Consider the following 26,647-nt stretch of genomic DNA (forward strand, 5'->3'; position numbering starts at 1 on the left):
TCTTGTGACGAGAAAAGGTGAAGGGAATGCAGTGAACTGCAATTATTTATAAGGGAAGTGCAGATCGAAACGGATTGAGTTTATTCACCAATCCAAACAAGCTTTACAAAATTCAATCACAACACAGGGACAGTCTTCCGATCCGAAGAGAGCGGACTATGACGTCACATTCCCTATATAGATGCGCTAGCGTCTGTTCTTCTCAAGAATTTGTTCCGGTACCAGTACCTTCGCCACCTTTTCCTTCTTTACCACACGTCGAGAATTTTAAACAGAGACAGAGAAGAATTGGATAAATTTTTACAACAGCAGAAAGAAGTAGAACAAGCTTTTCTCCTTCAACAGCAACAGCGAGAAGAAGAAGAGGCAAGAAGGAAACGACAGGAAGAATCATCAGAGAAGAAACAAGGCCTAGGAGAGAAGGATAATAGTGAAAGCCAAACGGTATTTCAGTTGCCCAAATCAATTAAAACTCAAAAACCCTTTTTCACCCATGATGTACGTGCGCGAGTGCGTGAGTGTACGTCCATATTCTAAAGAATCAAAACTAAGAGATACTTACGTTTTATGCCTGGTCTATTCTGGTACAAATTTTACAATCCAATTCACAACACAACGCAAGACTTTAAACAGTTCATAGAATTCTTCTGTGTCTTTGTAAACTCTGTTGTTTTAATTTCTTCACTTTCACAGTTTTTTTCCTCCTCTTCCTCTTCACTTTCTCCACGTCTTCTTTTCTTCTCTTTTTTCTCTTCCTACACGTGTTTGGGTTCTTTCTTTAGGGATGGTACATCTTCTTTCTGTTCGGAACCCCCCTCTTCCTCTTGCTCATGTTGTTTCTTATGGTATTCTGAATACCAATGTCTTTTTTCTTGACAGTGATAACAGATATCTTGACTTTTATCTGTTCTGACACCTGTCTTGCTTTTTTGACGATCTGGACACTCTGAAGACCAATGACCTTTCTTCTTACAGATATAGCAAGTATCTTGACTTTTATCTCGAAAGGAGGGGGAGTAGTCCGTCGGCTTGTCTCAAGAAAATTTCTTATAACACCTCGCAAAGCTCTGATCAGAAGTTTGAACTGTGTGGGCTCTTCCATCGTCTGCTCAGTTTGAGAGTGAAATGAATATTGGAAGGGAAGACACACACCCTTTATATATACCCTGGTTTGACATGGATATAAAGTGACCAATGACGTTTAAAATTTAGTCAATTGACTTTTCGCAGTCAAGATGAAACGATCGCATCATTTCGTGAAGAAAGGAGAAGAAAGTAAGAGACAGAAACATGATTTATTGCCTCGTACAGTTGCTGAAGTCTTGGCACAAATTCAAGCCAGTGATTTTGAAGATGACATGAGTGAGCCAGAATTCAGACCCAGAGAATCTAGACCTAGCCAAAGTTCACCACCATTAGTAAACCCTGAAAAGTACTACCACATTCGAGGACGGAAAAGCGCTTCTCTAGAAAATTTAGAACGACGGCTTACATGTACACGGTGAAGTTTAAAGATTTCAAGTCCGATGTACCGTTGGAAAAAGCAGAGGGCTTCATCACTGAGGTGTGGGCTTTATTTAGTTCTTTTTAACCTCTTGTATAATTAGTCTGTGGTAAATAAAAGAAAGCTTTAGCATATAAGTCTTTCTTTTTCTTTATGGGGGGGGGAAGTGTTATGTATATTTGATTTAATTATATCTGATTTAATGGTATGTAAGTTTTAAAATCGTTTTATTCTTTTAAAATTTCACTAAATGTCAAAATAATGTTTGCTAGGAATTCATACTTGTTCAATAAATAATAGTTTGACCTTGACTGTTCATTTTAATAAACACCAAATGTTTACCTATATCCTGACTTTGATTCAAAATTAGTAGCGCTCACGTAAATAAGTTCTATTTTTTATTTTAAAATGATTGGTTGTTGTCGAGTCACTATGGGACTACGTGATTTAAGATATAACCAATTTTTTTTAATTTCTTAGAGTAAAATGATTGGTTTTGGTCAGGGTACGTCATCGTCTTCCATCTTGGATTCTTCACCGGGACTCGAACTTGAAATTATTAGAACATTTTATTATTAGGACTTCTAAAATTGTATTCGTGGATTAGTCTTTGATTATTTTTTTATTTGATTCTTAAAACCGTAAGTGAATATTTTTTTTCATTTTTACAGAATTTTCCCAGGGAAATAAATTACTATATTTTCCAAAGCTTGTTGTTTTTACTCTTTCGTGTGTTACTGTTTATTCGAACTTAAACACATAACATAAGACAACGTGCAAGATACCATCCTCTATAGCTGTTAACATTACATCAAAGACGACGAAACTACTATGAAAAATTATCTGAATGATACAAATTTAATGCAAGCAGATTATGGACTTCATTTGGGGGCGGGGGTGAATATATGGTAGAGTTTCGTTAACAAATATTAGTGATTTGACTATATTTAAAGTGATAATTAAAATAGTCAGATGACAATAATTTTTAGGGCCCCTAGTGGCCGAGTGGCCGAGTGGTCTAAAGCGCTCTCCGTTATGGATCACTACCATCTCACCTCTGTCTGCGTGGGTTGGAGTCTCAGATTCGGTTAATGTGGGTATGTGAGAAAGCTTGCCAGTAGCTTCTCATGGGTCGGTGGTTCTTTCCCGGGTTCTTCCTCCACCATTAATACTGGCCGCCATGTACAGCCTATGGTGTGCTGAAAAATGGCGTTAAACCCTACAACAAAAACAACAATAATTCTTTGTACTAAAATGAATGATGAATACAAATAAAAACAGATATAATAGTCAAAATAATGACTAATAGTTTTATTTTTTTTAAAAACGTGCCATTGTGACGCTTATATATACTGTATACACCATGATCGATACCTGCAACTTTAATGACTAAAACTACAATGAAAGGATATTAAACTCCGGTCACAAAGTTCTCTAAATCCTCATTATGTCATATAATTTACAGGTTGTATCATTTTGTAACTTATGTAATAAGCATTCCATAGGATCCACAATATTTCAGTATGAATAGAAGTCTACCAACCATAGAAATATATTTAATTCAGCTTTAGATGGCAGTTAGCCATCATTTTGATTAATATTAAAGTTGAGTATGTGATGTCATTATTATTATTATTATTATTATTATTATTGGCGGTGATGGTTGTGTTGTCGTTATTGAAAATGCAAAACGAAAACGAAAAATTCCTAAGTTGAAGTGTGAACATCTTATAAATAGAAAAGTTATTCTTAAAATATTTCCTTTATTTCTAAATCTGATTCAATTTATTGATTTTAAAATTATGATCAGAATATTGACCATTATTTTACACTACTATTTACAATTTTGTTTGTATTTATCATTGATCTGCTAAGATCTATATTATTGTTATCTGAATATTTTAATTAGTACCTTGAGTCTGCATGCATATGGTTCTTTCCGTCTCCAAAATTAATAATAATAATAATAATAATAATAATGTGTGTATATGTGTGTGGAGTTTTAACTTTGCTTTAACATTTTTTCAGTCATATTGCTACGATGTCTGCAATGTGACAGTTTATAGTGATGTCTAGCACCGGAGCATCATGCCGCAGACATATAGCATGATGTCCCACCCAGTCACATTATCCTGTCACCAGGACGACCAGTCCTAACACTAACCTCTTAATACTGACAATCAAGCGAGGCAGCTGTTAGTACCATTTTTGTAAGTCTTTGGTATGACTCGGCCAGGGATCGAACCCACGATCTCCCACATCCGAGGCGGACGCTCTAACCACTAGGCCACCGGAGTGGTCTATAATAATAATAATAATAATAATAATAATGTCTAAATTACTTGCTCTTTTAATATAATCAAAGCTCTAACAATTTAAATTATATTTAATTATGCATTTTAAAAAAATATAATAAAGCATTATTTTATTCAGACTATTATTTTGTTTGGTAATGAAATATATAAAGTCTATATTCTGCTTACTTTACATTTTTATTATTGAGAAAATTTTGTCACTGTAGATTTGTATGGTTATTGTAATTTAACTTATTAATAGCACTTGGTCTCTTGCACGTTGTACACAAAACTTTTGTTTTTACCTGAGCCACCATCCGTGTCTATATCATGCACCTTACGATGTCCATTAGGCTTTTCCGTCTACAAAAAAATCGCATTGTTTGAATATTGCATCCGTCGTTAACGATTTAATTTTACGCCATCGGAGCAATGTTTGGATTGCAATTTGTTCGGTTTGAAGGAAATAAATAAAGCTCAGTTGGAATGTGATTGTGCCAGTTAAACACTCTCAAAGACGTGAGGTCGGGTACTATTCATAATGTTCAAGATGCAAACTTACGAGACTGCATGAAAAATAAGCATTTGTAATGCCAAGGACTTGAAATAACTCATGATTAGGTATTTCAGTTATTTAGTTTATCCGTACGAACACCAAACTACAGAGGTGTAAAACAAATAAACATAGGGGTCACAGTTCTCTTCAATTCTGACGGGGAGGTCCGACGACTGCACTCATTCTAGAATGTGCCCATTTTGTGACTGAACTATATACTTTTAAAGGTAATGTTTTCTTTTTCACTAAGTGCTAAACCGCGTAATTACAGTGTTTTGAAACATCGAAGACACTTCCATCTAATTTTTAGACAGTAGCGGTACGAGTTGGAGGCGCCAGGGGACAGTGTTCTTTAATGGCGCCTCTACAGCGCTAAAGGAGAACAATTATTTTTAATGTCTGTTGTCAAGCAAGTCACACACACGCACACACAAACCTACTAAATTTACGTTTTGTGAAGATTGCCTCCGCTACACTTAGCTGTAAAAGCTAATAAATATATTAAAAAGCAAATATCCCGAATTTCGCCTGCCGCCCTATACCCTCCCAACCCTCCCCTCGCGCCGACAATGTTTCCAGGGAAACATTACCGAAAGAGATGCGGTTAAACATATATACATATAAGTATATTTATTATCATACACACATTAAACCGCCTTTTATACTTACTAGGTCAGCCAGGCGTTTCAGAACTCCTGTCCTGGAATCAGATCACGTGAAGTTTACTTGGATGAATAGTGCAACTTAAACTTGGAACTTTATGAATAAACATACGCACATAATACAAGCATGACATTTTCTTTAAAAACGTACGCACATGATACAAGCATGACATTTTCTTTAAAAACACACGCACATGATACAAGCATGGCATTTTCTTTAAAGTGCAAATCTACGATCATTATGAAGAAATTAATCTACTTCCCTTTTCCTCGCCATCTCCTTCCCCCATGACCCTTTCATCAATTCGACCGCCAGCAGTATGTACTGCTCGCATTATGGTAATCTGGGCTTGAGCAATGAGAACTTAAATGTCAAAGTGATACATGCCACCACCTAGAACTAATTACTTTAATAGGGTGAGGTTGATCTCACGGTGCACGTGCATTACACGGTCACCTGGCCACCGTATACACTTATATACTGGTAACCATGTCAATCTTGAAGAATATTACTAATAAAAGACCTTGGTATTGAGGTTGGATTTTAGACAATGTATAATCGTACAGTGCAAAATGTACTTGCTTTTCTGTAACTACGGTAACAATGTAAAACTGTTTTCATATTCTAAATAATCGGAGCCTATCCGATCAAACTAGAACAGAGCGTGTTGAAGTTCAGATGGTGCGTTGCTGAGACAACACTACGAAACGATATTTGCTATTACAATTTGTAGGCTGTGTTTTTGCTCTGAACGTTTAATTTATGTGATATTTCTTGTGACCTGGAATTATAACTAATATAATATGGTTGCTAAAAACGCTTTAAGTAACAATGTGCGTAAACACGTTGTTAGGACTCCACACCGGAAACAGCTATCTAGCAAAGTGAAAGAATTTCTGTCCAGACATTGCAAGTTGGGTATGGTTCGCAGTTTATTTGTACCTAGTAATTGGCGCGTAATTGCTGGTGGACGCGAACTATCGGACAAACAGAGGATTCAAAGTCAAAGCAATATTCAAGGACATAAGCATGAAAACAGTGATGGAAACTGTGAGCACTTTACAGTACAAGCTAACTACAGAAACGCAGTAAATGAGTGTAAAGAAACAATTCAGAACGTTAACAAGCAGGATTACAAGTTAGGCAAAATTATCGGCTCCGGCGGATTCGGTTCCGTATATTTGGCTCAGTATAATGACAAACAAGTAGCAGTAAAAGTGATGCACAAAGTTACGAAAAATCCAGCGGCCCAGCTGGAAAGTTTCAAAGCGGAACTCCATGTAATGCATTTTCATCACCCTCATATCGTTCAAATACTAGCGGTTACACCTGTAGAAGAATTCGATAGTGGTGGATGGATTGTCATGGAATATATTGGAAACATGAGCTTACAAGGGCTTATTGATGACCACACAGTCAGTATGAACGAACATCGGAGGCTCAAGTATGCCATACAGATTGCTGACGCTTTGGCGTACGCGCACAAAAACAGCATTGCTCATATGGACCTTAAACCTGCCAATATTCTTATAACGCCTCACGACGACTGCAAACTTGGCGACTTTGGATGTTCTCATATACTAGAATGTGATACTGGAACTGTGAGTCCCACTGAAAGATCGGTTTTGACAGGTACATACGCCTACCGTGCCCCCGAACTTCTAAGAGGCGAGGCGCCAACATCACGAGCCGATATATTTTCATATGGCATAACGTTATGGCAGATGCTTAGCCGTAAAACTCCATACAGTGGGGAAAACCAGCACGTGGTCATTTTCGGGGTTGTTGCGTATGGGACCAGGCCAAGGCACCCAGAAGGTCTCGAGTCGAACCCTTTTGAATTGTGCTACATGGACTTGTATTCCCAGTGTTGGAATGCAAGAGCCGGCGATAGACCCTCGGCCATTGAAGTTTACCAACTACTTAATATATGGAAGGAATACATGTAGAGACAGAACATAGAAAGTATTGCCTACGGTAACTGAAACGTTAAAAGACATTATGTATGAATGCATTTGGGTGCATATCTACTACAATATATAAGTAAGGAAACCTTGGCTGTCTTAGTGCTCAGCAATTTATAATGCAGCCAATTTTCTTCGACAACCAATTCAAGTCTGTTCCAAGAGTGACCAGATCTCTACTTGTGCACTAAAATAACTCAATAATGCTACAAGCAAATACACCTCAGATAAGTAGAAGAGAGTGAAATAATCTTACCAAAATCATTGCAAAATACAGAAGTTGAACGCAGGGCCAGATTTAGGCATAAGCTAAACAAGCTACAGCTTAGAGCATCAGTCTGAATGGGCATCAAAATTTAAGAATATTTTTTAAAGCCCAGTTCTCTTTTAACACTTACCGAATAGGATCTATACAGCTTTTTATAGCTTAAAGCCTCACCATGTCTAAATCCGGCCCTGTCTGTCTGTATGTCTGTCTATCTATCTGTCTATCGATATGTCTGTCTGTCTGTCTGTCGTAATTGTAGCAGCATAGTGTGACAGTTGTAACAATAAGATATCGGCATTACCATAACTTTGTATTTGTAAAGTTTCTTTGTTTCTTATTAATTAGATCAACGTAAAACAAGTGGCAATTATGCACATTGACTTGTAATTTGTTACTTCGTCAGATGATAATATTTTAGATAACTTAAGCAATGTGCACACGCGTGTCGATATTTTAAATTAAATGATACTGTTTTAAAAACAGTACTGAATGAAAGATATAACAAATGATTTGAGTATCGGAAATAGGTAACTATTATTTTTAAGCTGCAGCTTAATGAGAGTGTATCAAATATCCTTATTACGTCAAATACACACACCGGTCTCATATCTTATATAATCCAAACTTTTTCTGAAATATATCTAGACAAGAACAATGCTGAATAATCCCCAAAATAAATCACTGTCTTGATCTCCAGGAGTCGGATATGAAATAATAGCGGTGGATCTCAACGTGGCAATCAGTACCTGTTATAAAACACCTATAAACCTGTACGACTAAGTTAATTTTGCATAGTTACGATACACATTTTCTTCTCTTCTGTTAATTGTGCGACATGCATTTCAACCTTTCTGATGTGGACAGCATCAATGCTATTGTAACCCGAAAAATCTCAAAATAGTTACCCTTATTTTCAAACAGAAACTTTAGTCAAATAGTAGTATACATCTTACATTTCATCTATATTCTTGCAGTTGTTGTGTCGTGTGCCTAATCACGTCAGAATTAGCCATTCACAGGCGAAACACCTTATTCCGCAGAACTCTTGTTTTGACGAAGTTAGCTTGCTCAACGTGTTTACACTGCCAAAATGGCTTCGTTTGTATATATGTTGATTTCCAAGTACTGGCTGGATTCAGTGCAAGGCAAATGCTCTTTATTTTACAAATAGTTTTAACACTATTTATAATCTCTCTCTCTCTCTCTCTCTCTCTCTCTCTCTCTCTCTCACACACACACACACACAAGAAATGTAAGACCTAAACGGTAAGGGCACCTTTTACTCTTGTGCATTGTCAGCCAAATATATATAATCATAATTAATAAAAATCAACAGATCTAATTGAAAATATGTAGAGTTTATTGCTTTGCAAAGATATTAAAGTGTCAATGTTATGCAGATAATATTTGTTGGAGATGCTCGTAATAGTCTGTGATTTGTGTATCTGCCGTCGATAGTGAAAATCAAAAACGTTCATTTTTTCCAAGGTGTATGGTTAATGAGTATCCATTCTTCAGATTTGCTACGCACATGATAGCAATCCTAAAATCATGCACCATACTAAACATTGGATTAAACTTTTATGGTTGGTTGTTCCAAGAGTTCACAACGACCCTCTGAGGGTATGAAATTGCAGGCATTCAGCCATATACGTTTGCAACTCATAGGCGGTCATACTGCTCAGGTAATTTATTTCAAGGAACTAAATTTGTTTTCAAATTAAAGAGAATAGTCATCGTTTAACAACACTGCACGTGCAAGGCAGTTACATTAACTGCATCCTTTACTTCGTGTAAATAGATGTATAGTTTTATACCAAGTATTGTACAATATGCATCGTCTTTTTCTAACATGTATACATGGTGTTTTGTATGTTTATATGTTGTACAGTAATACTTTTTCTATGTACAGTTGATTTGTATAGAATTTTTCAATATACATTTACATTTTTCATATATTTATATGGTTTTGTTTTCTTATACACGTTTACATTTTATACATTTTTGATGCAATTTTTTTCTACAAGAAGATAGGTATCGTTTTGTGCCTATCTATGTACTGAATTTATATTTTTGAATGTTCAACGTTTTTTACAAGTTATTTACGAAATAAAATTTACAATACATTTTTCTCCCTTTTTGTTTCCAATGAACATGGGTAAAAGCTAGTATAACACGTCATATCAATCTGGTGCAAAGGTTTCCGGAACAAGTAAAAGGTATGTATGCATTCTCATGTTTCTCCAATTTTTGTTTTCCCAGAAAGTAGTGAAGTTGAAAGCTTGCCCGTCCGTTCATGTTTGGATATGTTAAGTAAGTTGTAAATAAAATGGCTCGACAGATAATCTGCACAGATAACGAAACTGTGTTATCAGAATGACAACAATGGTCGTTGATTTGGTGTTTTACAGCACAGAAACCCAAGTAGGTTATTCAGTGCCAGGGCAATTAGAGTACGGTTACTTGCCCAAGGATACACCACAATAGCTGTATCGCGCGGATCCAATGGTTGGATTCACTTCCACACCAGTTGTGTGGGACACTTGGGGATATACTGGAATCAGTATTAGCCCACAGGTTTACATCTGGCGACAAATAGAAAATGAAGTGTTAAAATTGTCTTAAGTTTAATTTGTGGAGTAAATGGTAACACTGTTAAAAGTGACTGACCTCAAATGGGGCTGTACTGTTCGAGTTAACCTCGAACGGTACGTATACTATCGAAATCGTTAGAGTAGTTTGGTGCTAAGTACTGATTTGTATATAGGCAAGATTTTAATTAAAAAAAAGACTTTCTTTGACTTCATCAACCCCAATGGAATCTGTAATAAAAGGACGAACCGAAGATTACATCGATCTGCGTAGCAATCACTTCTATTTGAAAGTCAAAGTGGACAGCACCGAATCAAGGGAAGATGCCCGGGTATGTATTCGTTGTTTAGCGAAAAGGATTTGTACTTGAATCACAGACTAGTCATCAACATCATGGATACTTAACCCTTACCGAGCGTACCTGGAAAATCTCTTGATATACGGAACAACGAGGAAAACACATCTGGATGTTTCCATGGTATGGAAAGCTGACACATAAGACGTCTTCAACGACACATAGTTGACAGAATCTGATGGCGTGGATGTACGCCTTAAACTGAATTGGAGTATTGCATTACTCCATTTAACCCTCCAAATCTGAGTTGATACCGCTGGACGATATGTTGGTCTGATGTCACCTGTTTATGTTAATGTGCAATTTTGCGGCATGCAAAGCTTTCCGGGACAAACCTGCATACAGTGTAGACACGTACCGGTAATTGGTAACAGCCGTATTTAGCGCGAAATTCAAACTAGACACATGACAGACGGCTGTGCTATTCCACATGGATTTACAAGTCACCAAACACATGATTTGCTCCAGAAATATAATATACATGCCACCAAAAGAACCCTTCAGCCGAAGGTAGCTCCATAGCCGCGAGAAATACCGGTAAGTGTATAAATGTACAATGACATGTGCAGCCAAAATTTTCTGCAGATTGTGTACATTTTAATGAATAGGTGATATTAGCCCCTAAACTGCAAATCAATATCATCATTGGTGAGGTGTTGATTTATCAGCCTAGCAAACTACATCCGTCAGATTCAGAGCAAAACGATAACTAATTATCCCACTCAAGTCAAGAATATGGTTGGAGACCTAATCACTTTTCTCGTCAAAATATTCAAGGAACGAGTGGAAGTGGAAGTGAAAATCTTCACCATTGACACTGGATTCCGATGCAAGATCGAATTTCACCTTTTCCAAGGAAAGCTACCCAAACATTTGAACACTAGCATAGTCAGCAATTTGGTCCTGAACCAAATATCCTTTCGAGCTAACAACCTTTCGACGTGTTCAAGATAGAAGTCAGCTGAGAAGGTCAGACGTTGTTTACCAGGCCATTTTAATCTAATATTAGCCAGAAAATTACTAGACATGTCGAGTCTAACTTTGCCAAGAAAAATTACTTGAGATTTTATTTCAGGCTGTTTGAAGACACGTGAAAGTTAGGTATCAACAACATCCTTGGCATTTCGTACGACCATTACGCATGACGATATGGTTCTTGTTGATTTAATTTCACTCCAGACTATGGCAGCGACGAAGAACATTTCCACCGTATAAAATTGGGCTAACTTTGTGTGGAACTTCAGTTTGCAGTAGCACTCACAAATACAGCAAACATCGTCTTTTATGCAGAATTTGAAAATACTTTGGAAATCAACAGTTTGAAAGAAGTGATCCTAGACCATTAGAAGAAGAAACGAAAAAGGATGGAAAATAAAGAACAGATGGAGATAGTCGACGAGGGTATATTTGATCCAGAACAATCACCACCACAGTCACATAAGTAAACAAAACGGCAAATATCATGTCAAGGTCGCCTGTTTTCCTACTGACTTGGCTGAATGTATTGCAGGCATACCGAGAGAACATTGTTATGGATGTCAAATCGATCATCCTAGTCAGAAACAATACGACAAATGTTTGATGATGAGTCAAAGAAAAGTTGGATGAGTGTCTGGAAGAGGCATGACGTCTCGTCTCAAAGAGAAGATTTTGATAAAGTGGAAGACGTACATTACCATTGATTTCTCTGGAAACCACACGCATCGACACCTACAGAGACTACCAGTTACTCATCGACTTACTTGACAGACTTTTCATGGAAAATAGCAGGTGTGAATTGATGACTTATCATTACATGTGAAAATATAAAACAGAAAACATGGATACCTGGGAACTTCATTACAGTCTAACTCTTTCCTGTGGATCGTGTGCTGAAGATAAACGTACCCATCGAAAGCCAGATGTTCAAGCCTGTCATCGACAGTATTAGACGACACTCATCGACCAGGAACCCACAGAGTAGCCGTCTACTTTCACAAGAATAACAGTGTGGAACATTTTGATTTCTATTGATTACCTCCTTAGGAAGACAACATCATTGACTTGAGGAAAAGAAATGATATGTATAAATCAATAATGCGAGGTAGTAAGGATAAGATTCCATGGTGTATGGACAATATTGTGTGCATTTTCTTCATCAGCGTTTTCTTCGATTTTCTTTAGAAGATTTAATGAATTATTTTGATCGCAAGTGTTACAAAATAGAGTTAGTTTTGTGAAAATTGTTGCTATCGTTTTCTTTAGTTCTCAAGTGTAGAGTGCGTCGATGGAAAAAATGACAGTCCATTAAATATTTGAAAGTCAAATCTGAATCTATAACGTTAACAGCAGCATGCGAAATTACCACCAGCCCCCGTTCCGATGCCATCAATTTCGCGACTGACTTGGGGAAAAATAAGTAGCCAGTCTATTTGGCCATTTGGATTTGTAAGTATATAGAGTAAATTTCATTTACAAATTGTATATTTCATGATATTCAATATGAAAGATAGGAACCAAGTGAAAAATAAATAACGGTGAATTATCTGTGTTGAGCACTCGCGAATCGGTACGAGCTGATAAGATAAATAACAAACATGTAGTCTGTGTTCAATAGATGCTTGTATCTCCGGTTAAAATCTCCTCGGCGTCTGTGTGATGTCTGATGACACATGGTACTTTCAATTCCAAAGTCAACATCTGGATTTAATTGGATGCCTGAAAGCCACCAGAGGTTAGAAATAGAACAGCAGCCAATGAAAAAGAAACATTCGCAAGGAAAAAGACATATCAAACTAAACCGATGTTTTAAAAATAGCTGGTTTACAGAATTTACTTGGCGTGGAAAACCAGAATCCATGCTAAGACCTAATCCGATCGTCGTCTGGCCATTCCCACTTCTGTTGTGATATTTAGACATGTATGTTAGGATGTGCCGTCAGAGTCAGTTACCTTTCGAAAAGTTGGAACTCGCCGTCACAGTGCTTAGGGTAGCCACTTACTCGCAGGCCAAGCAAACTTAAACGATAGTACATCTAGTCATACCTGCGTGAAATTTATAGGGAACTGATTTATTTTCTAAGAAATTACGAGTATCATAATCACTAGACCTTTAGTCCGCTGACAGACGAGACGAAGCTACGGTGTTAATGAGATTTTATCTAGTACAACCTAGCTGCATTGCTAGTCACATGACCACACAAATCTCGCAACCTACATGTCCCCGAGTTCAGAAGTTCAATAGCCATGTTATCTCAACAATAAATCCCTTTTCTATGTAGTTGTACAGAAATTCGAAAATATTATAGGAGTCACATACTAAAGCCCTGGTTTTAGTTTTTAGTTGTATATTACGCAAAAAGTAGGTCTTCTAATAAAAAAGCATGTGATAGTATTCAAAAACTTGTCTGTTGGATAGTATGTTTTACGTCGTATCCCTTTCGTTGGATAGTAAGTGTGCGGATTTTGGAAATTAAAGGCGTTTTGGATTATATGTATGTGGTACTGGATAGTACTCAAAAATGGATGTCGGATAGTAATCAAAAATTGAGTGTTGGATATTATATTTATTTGTCTAGTTTCACCCCTTTTGATTTGCATCATACTCTTTTCGTCGGAAAGTGCCTGTGGGTATTTAGACATAAACTATGCATATTGGAAAGTATGTATGGAGTGTCGTGTAGTACTCAAAGAGTGGTTATTGAATAACATTTAAAATGTGGGTACTGGATATAATGGGGGGTGTGTTTTTAATGTAATTAAAAAGTAGGTGTGAGTGTTGAATAGTAATACAAATTGAGTGTTGGATAGTTTGTTTGTGTTATCTCACAACATTTACGTCTTACCTTTTACGTTGGATAGTAGTTGTGTGATTTTTGGATACTACACAAGATACTTTTGTTGGTATGTAAAGGGTGTTGGATAGTACTCAAAAACTTGATGTTGGTTAGTATTTAAAAATGGGTAATCGATGGTGGGATGTGTGTTGCATTGTAATGAAAAAGTGTTTGTTGGATATGATATCCATAGGTGTGTGCTGAATATGTTTTTGTGATTTCACACACATACACTTCATTTACATCATACCCTCTCTTGTGTGATAGTGCTTGTGTGATATAATATAGTAGTGTCTATAAACACTTCCTAGCCCAGTGTGAAATTATGTTGGTATTTATAAGTATAAACACTCCAACCCTTTTCATTAGATGGTTAGTGGGTGGATAGTAATCAAACGTCAGTTGCTGAAAAGTACATGTGATGTGCTGGATTCATTTGTATCAAACTATAAATTTTTACATTATCAGTCCCCATAACCCTTTGTTCCTTTTAACATTACCATTCTCGTCTGTCTCCATAAACTTTAGACCCTTTAACCTCAATAATTATAACATAACCATTCTTGTTTGTCCCCATAACCATGTCGGCCCTTGTGTCCATAATACCATCCCCATGTTAAACCTATGGAGCCTTTCGTTCACGAATCCCTCAACCTAACCACTGAGCTACCGAGCCTCCAGCAAGCGATGGAACATAGAATTAGTGTCACCATGCATTAGAGTCAGTGACATTTTAACAACTTCTGCCCACCTAATTAAAAAGTATGTGTGTATTGAATAGTAATACAAATTGAGTGTTGGATAGTATGTTTATGTTATCTCCCAACATTTACACCTTACCCTTACAGTAGGTAAGCAGAAAAAGTATTGGATCATAGTGAAATTAAAATAATTCATATTTTGCATGGGAGAAACCCATCCATTGTAAAACAAATCACTACACCAATAAATTCCACTTCCAGTACTCAAGAATTTTAGGAAAATGGTATAACTTGGGTATTCAAAGATCAGAAATTCAAGATACTAAGTTTGTTGGTATTGTTTGTTCAGGAAGAAGCTTGACTGAAGGTAAACAGTGTATTTTTTTACATGCTAGAGTAATTTAATTACTACACATTTAAGTATTTATGTGACAGAAACAATAAACCAACACATTAGAGCAAATATATACAAAAAAATTGGAGGCAACATAATAAGGGGATCATCAAAAATAAGATACAAAGAATTATCGAAAATAACGAGAGATGCTATACCAATGTCTATGAATCGGCCAAAGGTAGTCGGATACAGAGAACAAATGTGTAACTTTTATCTGGTTGATAAGTGAAATATCAATAGCAAGCTAAAATGGTGAAAGCAGTTGTCCCAAAGACACGTGTCTTGCATAACAAAAAATTTGAAACTTTTTAATTATAATCAATTAAACATTCGATCTGTACGAGTACATAATCTGCCAAGATTTTGAAATCATTGCCTGGTGTAGTAATCCATACTGTATCCACATTCATTAGCAGACTATTCAAATCAATAGCTTAAAGATTTTGCTAAATGAAATGAAAGATAATTACATCAAATGGGATTGGATACTTCACTGGATTTTTATCTTTCAAGATGGGATCAATGTTATATGCAATGAAAGCATGTTATTGTTTCTCCCTATTAGAAATGATGAAATAATCCATGTCAATTGTCATTGACTAAAACCTTCACATTTTGTAAAATGTTTCCACAGAAAAATTGTTGATACACTGAATAGTTTCAACATTGTATCACATTTAACATTTTGTGTTGGGCTAGTAAAATCATGTTTCATGTTCAGTGTAGTAACTTGTGGTTTTCATCATTGTGGTACCTTGTGTATATATTCTTTACCATATTTACCTGCAAACTGTTCTTTTCTCTATCTTACTACAATGTCATTTTTGTGGGGGTTTTTTCCTTGTAAAAATTGGTAGCATATTTAACATTTTGTGATTCAGGACATTCTTTATATTGATTGTTTCATTTTTTTCCTGCAGTTACGTTTCATATTTTTTTTACAGTACTTAAAGTAACATTGAAAATTATGAATTGTACACATTGCCATTGGCATGATGACTTGGAATTAACCATTTTTCCAAGTAGGATTGATATCAAATTTCCAAATTTCCTTGCAAATAAATGGAAGGTGAACAAAATAAAATTGAAAATGAAAATAAGATTGCTTGACCAAACTGAAAAATCCATGTACAATTGAACATGGAAGATAATTTTGGGAATGTCTTGCTCCTCCTTTGATTCTGTGTCAATAGCGACAAACCCGATATTCCATCCTAGAACATCATCCATCTAGGTTAAAAACTCTCTTGAGCATGTGTCTTGAAAATTGTCTTAGTGGTTTTTCCATCCATTTACTGAAAATAATTTCTGCCCAGGAATTTCCTTGCCCTCTTGGTATATTTGTTCTGAGCCACTGCTTCCTGAAACCCCTATATCCCAGTGGCAGCTTAAACTTTGCCCACTAGAAAAAGTGACTGAAGTTTTAGACTACATGAGGTCCCATCATATCAAATCGGAGGACCCGTCTTGGTCTATGGTAGGCATCCCATTTTGGGATATAGTGCTAAAACTCGTGATTCACAAACATGCCAGCACTGACTACCTGAAGTGTCCATCTCCTGCCCTCATTTCTTTTTGAAAGTGAACAGAGTTTGGGCCCTTCAATAATGCTCCATGTACATCAACCTCCTGAAGATAAAAGCCATAACTAATGTTTTTGATCATAACAAGAGATATGAGATGGAAAGGGCATCTTGATTCTTTATATTTTGACTTGTCAATTATCAGAGAAGGGATTACCATTCCCCCAGCTCTTTGTCTTCCTGTTTGGGATTTTCATGTCATTGTTTGTAAATCCATATTCAAGTCTGCCACATTCCAGGCAGACTGAATGTTCTAGTGGACTCACCTATCAAGTTAAAATCAACCATTTCACACATAATGGTAAATTCACCTCTTACTGGTAGTTTTCAGTTGAATCTGTTCTCAAAAAGTGGATCCCATGTGGGCTTCTTTGTGTCAAGGTGGAATGTCAAGAACCCAATGTTCATATTTCCAGTCCCAAACCTTCTTCCCATAAACTGGGGTGGTATCAATATACATGACGTTTCCCCAACACCACTTATTCCCAAACTCATTCTGAAAAAAAGGGAATCCTGACTGCTCCCTCCAATAGGAAAAGTCATGTTTTTGCCATCATGAAAAGGTGGATATGTCCAGAATAGATATGTCATATTTAGTCAATTTTAATTTGCCTTGGCATTTTGTCCAAAACAAAACCTATAGGCAGTTCTGATAGCACTGGACAAAACATCCTTCAAGCCACTTCATACTCTTCCTGATTCACTTTTCATAGAAGATTTGCTTCCTAGCATTAGGAATTGGTGAAATTTTTACTTTAGTTAACCCAACCCAACATGGAGTTCTGTTTCAATGTACTGGATTCTCTCGTGTTTCCTGGCTTCATTGCTAAGAGCACTCTGCCATTCTAGGAAATCAGCCTTTTGTCTTAAAATCAAATGTCTTCTCTTGGACTCTTCTTCTTAAGAGCACCTTCAGGATCCAAGTAAGGCACTGAAATGGTATCTGAAACATACTGACCCAATCGGAAGATGGAGATCATCCTTGTTCCTACCACTCAAAGTAGGAAGGAACAATAGTTCTGCTCAAGATCTTTCATACTGCATCCATTGGGTTATCCATTCCACTTACAAAGAATGAACTTAAGATAAATTTCTTATGCATGCTGGCTCATGAGGTTAGAGCAATCACCCACTATATAGCATATGTGTTAACCTCTTTCCTGACAGACATCACTGAGACCATGGGATGAAGGTCTTATATGACATTCTTAGCTTCTAATCCGTCCGAGATTTCATCCCCAAAAGCTTAATTTAACCTGGTGAGACCTACATTAGCAGTGCAACAGGCCACCTTACAAGGTCAAACAGCAGTTCATAATGATGCAGGTTACTATATTTCTACTGGATTGCAGTTGTGAAATTTATTAATACCACATCCAATCACGGTTCTGTGCCAACACTAGTCTGTGTCTTACTGCTAAAACAAGTCAAAAGATCCGATTAAAGCCTTTCTTAGCATGGGAGGGGCTGGATTTGCATAGATTGAGAAATTATTAACAAAGAAACCTAGTTAACTCTAAAACTGGTTTCTGGTAAATTAGGTTAAGAAAACTTTAAGCAGAGTTAATTAAACTTTTATGATGAGGGATTCAACAATCATTGCAATTTTGTTCTTATTAGACATTCGGATGTAATGAATTCTGAGATAAAAAAATATTAAACAAATAGAAGTAATTTATCCAACAGAAAAGAGCAACTGACATTTGAAATTGCAAAAATTACTTTGCAGATAATTCTTCAGAGAGAGGGTCTTAGTTAAATCTTGGATCTCACCTTTTCTATAGGAGCTGCCATATTGAACGAGGATTACTCCTAACATAATGTCTCTGTTCTAAAGGAAGGTAACTCTTGTTCTGATCCTCTTTGTAAAGTCAACTTGTTCGCAGCATTATCTCTATTGTTTGCACCTCTGTCTGCGTGGGTTCGAGTCCAAGGCTTGGCTAGCGTGGATACGTGAGAAAGCCTGCCAGTAGCTTCTCGTGGGTTGGTGGTTCTTACCTGGATTTTCCAGGGTTCTTCCTCCACCAGTTATACTGGCCACCATGTATAGCCTATCTTGTGCTGAATAATGGCGTTAAACCCTAGAACAATAACAATAACAATCTCTATTGTTTTTGTCACAAAATACTGTAGCAGCATGTTGATCCCTACAGATACCTTTTGATATAACCAGATAGAAGGAAAAAAATACAAATGAAATATGCCCCTTCATGTCTGTCTTCAGCATATTGCAAAAAATAATCACTTGTCTGGTAGTGATGACAGTATCATCAACATTGTTTCCAAGTACATGTTTTTGCAGGTTAGACACTAGTAACACATCTAAGTAAAATTCACATGTAAGATGTTTTCCACAGAAGTTTTGTCTTAAACGTTTGTGTTATTATTCCTTAAGGACTGTCCCACTTAGACATGGTACCCAGGAAAGGCAGTTTTTTAATAAATATATGCCAAGGTACTTTGATTTCACCGAGTTCATATTAAAATGATATGAAAATTCTAAACTGCATCTACGGGTGAGTACCCCACATTAAATGTGCCTTCCCTAGGTCTCATGTATGTTTCACTGAGGCAGCCCTACCCTCAGTTTTGCTTATTTTTATTTTTCTCAATGTTCAATGCGGATTTGATAATTTGTTAAAGACAAGAACTCTATTACTGGTAATGCAAGTCATGAATGGGTAATAGGACTATTCTCATTAAGTATCCTTACTAGGTCACTGTAACCAATAACAGAATCATTAGTGGCTTTGGTTTCATATTCTGGTAGATGCCCAAGGGGGTATGCATCAAAAGTCACACTTTCAAAAATAATAAACTTGTGTGATGACGAATTCCTGTTACACTGATTCTAGTAGGCAGATCACATCTGATACCGAGTTTCACAAGAATAATGGTTTTATACCATAGATGTACATAACATAAGATCAATGAATTTGTCTCAGACAATCTTAAAATAAACCCACATTCAAAATTTGGTTATATCTATATTTTGTAAGGGAGAGAGGGGTGGGGTTAGCAGCTTCAAGGAGGGGACAGATAACTGTAATGGGGTGAGGGAGGATGCCAATTAGTCATACATGTATAAATACAGATATTTATAATGGGTTCAATTGGTATAATACAATTATTGATGATCAGGATAGAATTTCCATTTTATCAACCCATTTACAAACTCAAAAAGAAATAAGGACAAAACAACACAGGAATAATGACCATTTATGGCCTCTATTGTTTAATATAGTAATAGTAGTAAAGCACATTACTAGAACAAGTTTATGATATGTCAATAGTCTTTAAAGTCTACTCTATTGCAATACACTGGTGTTTCTTACTGTCTCTTGTTCCTCTTTTAATGTATGAGATCTCAGCCTTTAATAAAGCCTGTAAACCCAGGAATGCACAATTTTAGTCATCGACTGTTTAATATATCTATCAATTGAACACACTTCATTTTTATGTTTTTCTGACATACACAATGACAGTAGATAAAAAGAAAAAAAAATATATAGAGAACACAAGTTTTGAGTCAGAATTAAATAAGGAATTTTTCACAAAACTTGTAAACAGGGTTATAAACATGACATGAATACCATGAAGGGACTGATGCTCTACTGGCCAAAAAAAGTTTCCTGGAATCCATAATATGTCTGTTTCTTCTCTTCATTCCAAATCTGGTAACAATAATACTTTCTTGCATGTTTCAGCTAATATGTTCACAAGATATCTGTAAGTGCAGCACCAAATTCTGTGTCATGGTCTTTCATCTGGAAACTGATATCATCAACACCAGATCAATGAATTTGTCTTAGACAGTCTTAAAATAAACCCACATTCTAAATTTGGTTATATCTATATTTAGTAAGTGAGTGGGGGGGGGGGGCAGGTTACTTAAGTATCATTTAATGTGTTTTTCTGATATACCTGAAAACTGAGTTTGATTAAAAAAAATCCATACATACATGTTCTGTAATCATACTAAAACTTAACCCTGCCTCAAAACCTTTGATCTTAAAAACCATGATAGAATTCTATCAGCTGGTTCACTGGCATTTGTTCTTTGGAATATATTTTCCTATGGCATGAATGTTAACAGTATTACAGTCATTACAGAGGGTCATGAGACCAGATCAGTGCTCTCTTCAGAATGAGCAGAAAATGCTTTAGAAAATAATGTCCGGATCTCTTGAAGGGTCTTAGATTTGTTCAATTTTTCTTCATCGGTTAAGTACTGTTCAAGGGAATCCATCATCTGGAAAGAGAAAAACAATCATGCCTCTTGTTAATGACATAAGACTGTGTACCATTATTTCAGTCATTATCCCTTGTGCAAGACTGAGTACCAATATTTCAATTATCATCTCTTTTTAATGACACAAGACTGTGTACCAGTATTTCAATTATTATCTCTTTTAATGACACAAGACTGTGTACCAGTATTTCAATTATTATCTCTTTTTAATGATAAACATCCATATAAACCTACTGAATGATGTTTATTCAAATATCTCAATAGATGGATTTAGTCCAATACAATACACATTAAACTCTTGCTGACATAAGCCTAAATACTAGCTTCTGAGTAGTAACTATTGATCACTGCTAGGAATATATTTTATGGAAATAAATTTCAAAGTTCCATGATGACCTACAAAATATGATCAAGGTCATCATTTTAGTCAAGGGATCCAAGGGAGAATAGTGTTTTACTGAGTTACCTTCTTAATAAATTATTATTATCATTACCCATCATCCTCTTCTATAGATGAACAGCTAAATATACAGTATTCAGTGCATATGCTTAAAGAACCACTCTTCAAAGTAAACAAAGAGAGACCCCCATTCCAGTCATAACGGTCTGAATCGTACCCAAGTCTGGACCAAGTCAGCAGTAGTAATGTATATTTACTTGCATATTTTGAAATAGGTGTCTACTGATTACACTTACTTGATCTTTAAGATTAAAAACAAAAACCACCTTGAATGAAAAAATTGGAAGCAATTCACATGGGGATGCCCATTAATTATGTCAACAATTTTTAGGCAATTTTTTACCCCCCCTCCCCCCCTTGTCAACAACTGTCAAACTTTCAGTGACCCCCCTAATAAAATTTTACCCCCCACCCAAACTAACAATATTTTATACGGCTGGCTTTTATGCTTAAAATAGAATTATGGAAATTAAAAGGTCTACAAATAAAGCTTCCCTTAAAAATCTGTCTACAGTCAACAATCTACATTGAATAAAAACAAAATATGATGATTCAAGACAATGACTTCCTTGGCAAGAGCTCAACCGGTTTTGGATTAAACTGGTGGGCTGTTGACAGGCGAGCGAGTGTGTGCCATACCAACGCACCGACTAATTTCCTATTTTTTGGTTTATTAAATTTAATGTAAAAAAAAACATTGTTGACGTCAATTTATCTTGAACTCCCCCTTCCCCCATGTCAACAATTGTCAAACTTCTTCAAACCCCCTCCCCCCCATTTTTTGACATAATTAATGGACGACCCCCATACAGATGTAATGGTAGACTTATTTTTCTGTTACTCATGGTGAGCTGCATAATCGGGACCAGCATCATCTCAAGACAGTAGAAAATGCTAAGGCCAAAATCTGCACTGGAGAATCCAAAATCTTCACATAGCAAATGGTAAATCTAATAACTATTCAACATCCTTTATAATCAATACAGACTCGTCAATGGAGAGGGAAGGCACTTTTAATCTGGAGTAGTCACCCAAAAATGCAATTTATAACTTTGCATCATTGTCGTATGAACTCTCTGAGTAACCCAAGTACCCTGGCATGTATTTTAAAAAAGTGCCCTCTCTGGGTACTGTGGATGTTTAAACAGAACAGCCCTTACTATATTTTCTTCAATACTGATTTACAGATAAAACCACTGGTGGTGATGACATCACATCAATGGGAGTTACTGTTTATGTCTACATCACACCGTGCAAGGGTAAAAATTACTGTCCTGGTATCTGATCATTCATTATCATGTGTAAAGGTTTTGACCAAGGATTATCATGTGAAAGGGCTTTTGACTATGGATTATCATGTGAAAGGGATTTTGACTGGATTATCAGGTGAAAAGGTTTTTGACTATGGATTATCAGGTGAAAGGGTTTTTGACTATGGATTATCATGTGAAAGGGTTTTTGACAACAGATTATCTTGTGAAAGGGTTTTTGACTGGATTATCATGTGAAAGGGTTTTTGACTGGATTATCATGTGAACAGGTTTTTGACTATGGATTATCATGTGAAGGGGTTTTGGCTATGGATTATCTTGTGAAAGGGTTTTTGACAACGGATTATCTTGTGAAAGGGTTTTTGACAATGGATTATCTTGTGAAAGGGTTTTTGACCATGAAAATGTAGCAGCAGCTTGAAAATAATCAACTGCTAATTCATTCATAAAATTCATTTGTGTTTCATTCTGTTTTTGTTTTCCATTAGCCATTCTGCCTTGGCATTTCAACTCTATTTCCTTTCAAGTGCATGCATCATCCCTAACATGGCCTCTTATTATCCCCTGTTCACAATGACACGATACAAAAACTGGGTCAAATATTGCAGGGAGGAGGGAGGTCTCTCTTTGTTTCCTTTGAAGAGTGGTCCTTTTTGTTCATGTACTGGATACTGAATATTTAGCTGTTCATCTATATTAGTGTGGCCCTTTTTGCTCATGTACTGGATAGAAAAGTATGACGGGTAACAATGATGTCATCCAGACCTAGCTAAGAATTGGGTAGGTATGAATGGCATGGGGTCTCTCTCTGCTTACTTTGAAGAGCAGTCCTATTTGCACATGCACTGATTACTACATCATTGCATTTCCTCTACAGAAGAGGACATAAGATGTGGTCCTGACCTTGGTAAGACTCAGTTATAAATGGCATGCAAGTCTCTATTTTTTTACTTTGATCAGCAGTCCTATCTGTATAGACATGGGACGATACATATTTCACTGTTCATGTACAAAATGAGGATTCAAATAGTTCCCACTCATCCAGCATGTGAGTATTATATTTGTCCAACTATGTATTATTATTATTATTATTATTATTATCAATATTACTTTTTAAAAAACACGGGGATATTATGATATAATCCATCGATAGATATGTATGGTTTGTATAAGTGTTTTGTCCTTTAACTCCTTGTACACCTATAAAACTAGAGATATTAAATCTGGGTCGGTGATAGTCCAAATTTCTTGTAACTGGTTAAGCAGGATTTTTTCTAGATGGAATTGAAAGCTGTGGTTGTTGACTGATGCCTGATGCACAACAGATGCATAGCTGCCAACCTTCCAGGCTCACAATTAGTGAAAATAGTGATAAAAAGTCGTGAATTTGGACATGAATTGGTGAAAAATACCATGACAATAACTCCATCCACTCTGACTGTCAATACTACACTATATCAAGATCGCAATATAAAACTAAACAAAACAAATATGCAGAAATATATCTGCATTTCTATTTATTATGGTATTCATAAACCTCACTTGTTCTTGTGGTTATTTATCAAGATATGATACTGTGGAAGACTTGAACTTCCTCAACTGCTTGATCGTAAATTTGTTTTCTAAACAGTTCAGACTTCTTGCCTGCTAGTTGATCTTGGTGACTAAAATTGCTGACAAATTTTCAGCAGCTAAGGAGGCCCAAAAGTCTATCTTATTTTTCCTCACTAGAAAAAATACTCTTATGCTGTCACTGTTGCTGTGAGGAATGCATATGAGCTGCAGCACTTTTGGTTCCTCCACAGGAAAATTTGGAAGTGATGTTCGAGTCTGGGAACATTGGTCGGAACAAATGTTTAGCATGGTCTCCAGCTGATAAAGGTAGATTGTGTTCAACACGAAAACTCACAAATATTGCTTCAGCGTTGGTAGCTCGCAGGTCTTCCACCGATAGCTTAAAATATTCCAGAGCTGAAATCTGTGAATTCTTAATTTTCCCAACTTCTACATGTTTTGTGCAACCGATTTGCTTCCTCACATCGTCTCTGCGACCTAGCTACGATGTCGTAGCCTCAACTTGATTAGTTATGGTTGAGGCTACGAACTGATCCCATATCATGTATATTCTAAATTAAACTTCACTTTTTGAGCAATACATTTCTTTTTCCTTGGTGGTGAAGACATTTTCAAGATCTTACATGCGATGCTGAACGGTAACTCAAATCAGTATTGGTGACGCATGCGCAAAACAAAATTCCAGTTAGGCCCCAGTTTCTTTCAAAAGCATTTGTAAAACTGCTCTTATACATAGAGATTATAATAGGCTAAAATGCTTGCTACCGGGCCAACTGTACTAATCAGCTGTAGTTCTACTAATATCGCGACCAGCAATGTCGGACCGTTTCAGCAACTGCGAATATCACGACTAGCGCTTAACGGGAAATCGGTTATTTTATTAAAGATTTAAAATAATTGAGAATTGGAGAATTCATGAGTTTTTTACTTGCGGCGTGAATGCGTGAATCTCTGAAAAGGTCATGAAATTCACACCAAATTCGTGAGGATTGGCAGCTATGCAGATGACAGACACAAGGCCATACCTCAAGTTTGATTGATCTTATGGCCCTGCAAGATTTTTAAAGAATGATCCAATTCTGATGCCTCATTGGTGAGCTCCTTTCTGAATTCTGAACAACTTTAATTCATCAACTGTATGAACTTTCACATAATTTTTTATAGGATGAAATATTAGCATTATTAAGAATGGGACCAAATGTAATACCAATCGTACCAAGTTCATTGTGTCATTTTCAGAATTTTGCAAAGATAATGTTCTCAATGGGAAATTAAACCTAGCATTAAAATCAAGATGTGTTCACAGAACACAAATGTCCAATCCTCACTGCAGTGTATATATTCCATATCCTTATTGCATAACTAAACCAAGGTATGACAGATGGCTTAATGGAAAGTCAGACAAGAGTCATTCTATATGTTCTTAGACACTCCTGAAGGGGCTTCCAGATAAAATAATGGGAACAGATGCAAGCAAGCATTTTCTCTGTTGCATAAAATATTAACTTCTTCCTTCATCTAACCTTGTCAAGGCGAGTTAATCTCAGCGTTGCTCTGTGCACTGCAGACAGATCCACACGATTATTGTAGCTGGCATACTGGGAGACCAGGCTCCTGGCTTTTGTTAGCAGAGATATCTCTAGGTCCTCATGTTCTCCCTGAACTGAGTATTCAAATTTGTATGGGATATCTGAAATAAATGTCATGAAAATAATTCAAACTAACAGAAAGGAACTGAGAATGCACAATTGTGTCTTTTAATGTTTCAATTCCTGATAATATTTTTACTATAAACATCATTTGATGTGAACATATTAACTTTGTGGAAACTTTTTAAAGACTAAATCTTAATGAATGATCTTTCCTACAATTAGCACTGCAACAACTTCCTTCCAATCCCATGGCACTTTACCAAACCTGATGATCTACAAACTGGAATTTTCATTATCTGGCTATAATGCACTTTGCAAATTTAAGACAAAGTCATGTTATCAATTTAATTTAAACAAAACATGGCTGCCAACTATTCTCACATATAAGCCCACACCCATAATGATCAGGTAAAACAATAAAAAGTGCATGACTTGCACATAAGCCGACTCATAAGTCCAGCCAAATTGAAAATCTTATTGCGACTCCATATGAATGGATGGATATTCACATGGGTTTCTGTACAGGAGGTCTTGTGGGGTTAAACTTAGGTATGTGATCTTGTCCTCGGTGTTTTAAAATAACAGTATATACCAGTAGTCAACACCAAAACTTCAAAAATTTTAAGTTTAGACCTTGTCCTGTACACAAGTCAACCTCTATTCTTCAAAGCTTTTATTTTCTTCTAAATTATTCAGCTTATAAATGAATATATAAAGTACTTTGTTGCCAATGCACATATAACAC

The 26,647-nt window shown here is 36.3% G+C and overlaps 2 protein-coding genes across 2 annotated transcripts in view; one reads left to right on the forward strand and one right to left on the reverse strand.

Annotated features, from left to right (window-relative positions):
- The first annotated feature begins 5,820 nt into the window (after positions 1-5,820).
- LOC149807787 (serine/threonine-protein kinase mos-like) lies at positions 5,821-7,311 on the forward strand. Its single transcript, XM_089945410.1, has one exon. It carries the CDS (start codon positions 5,821-5,823, stop codon positions 6,964-6,966), a length of 1,146 nt encoding a protein of 381 aa, XP_089801536.1. The 3' UTR covers positions 6,967-7,311.
- A 12,587-nt stretch (positions 7,312-19,898) lies between these two features.
- The window catches only part of LOC149807788 (histone H2A deubiquitinase MYSM1-like), a 44,163-nt gene continuing 37,414 nt past the window's right edge, over positions 19,899-26,647 (reverse strand). The window contains exons 15-16 of the mRNA XM_089970612.1: positions 25,774-25,940; positions 19,899-20,944 (exon numbers count right to left, since the gene is read on the reverse strand). Coding sequence (XP_089826738.1) covers positions 20,810-20,944; positions 25,774-25,940 — 302 coding nt within the window. The 3' untranslated portion in view covers positions 19,899-20,809. The remainder of the gene's footprint in view (positions 20,945-25,773; positions 25,941-26,647) is intronic.

This window comes from Sinohyriopsis cumingii, chromosome 1 (genome assembly GCF_028554795.1).
Source record: "Sinohyriopsis cumingii isolate HCF-2022 chromosome 1, ASM2855479v2, whole genome shotgun sequence".
NCBI lineage: Eukaryota > Metazoa > Mollusca > Bivalvia > Unionida > Unionidae > Sinohyriopsis > Sinohyriopsis cumingii.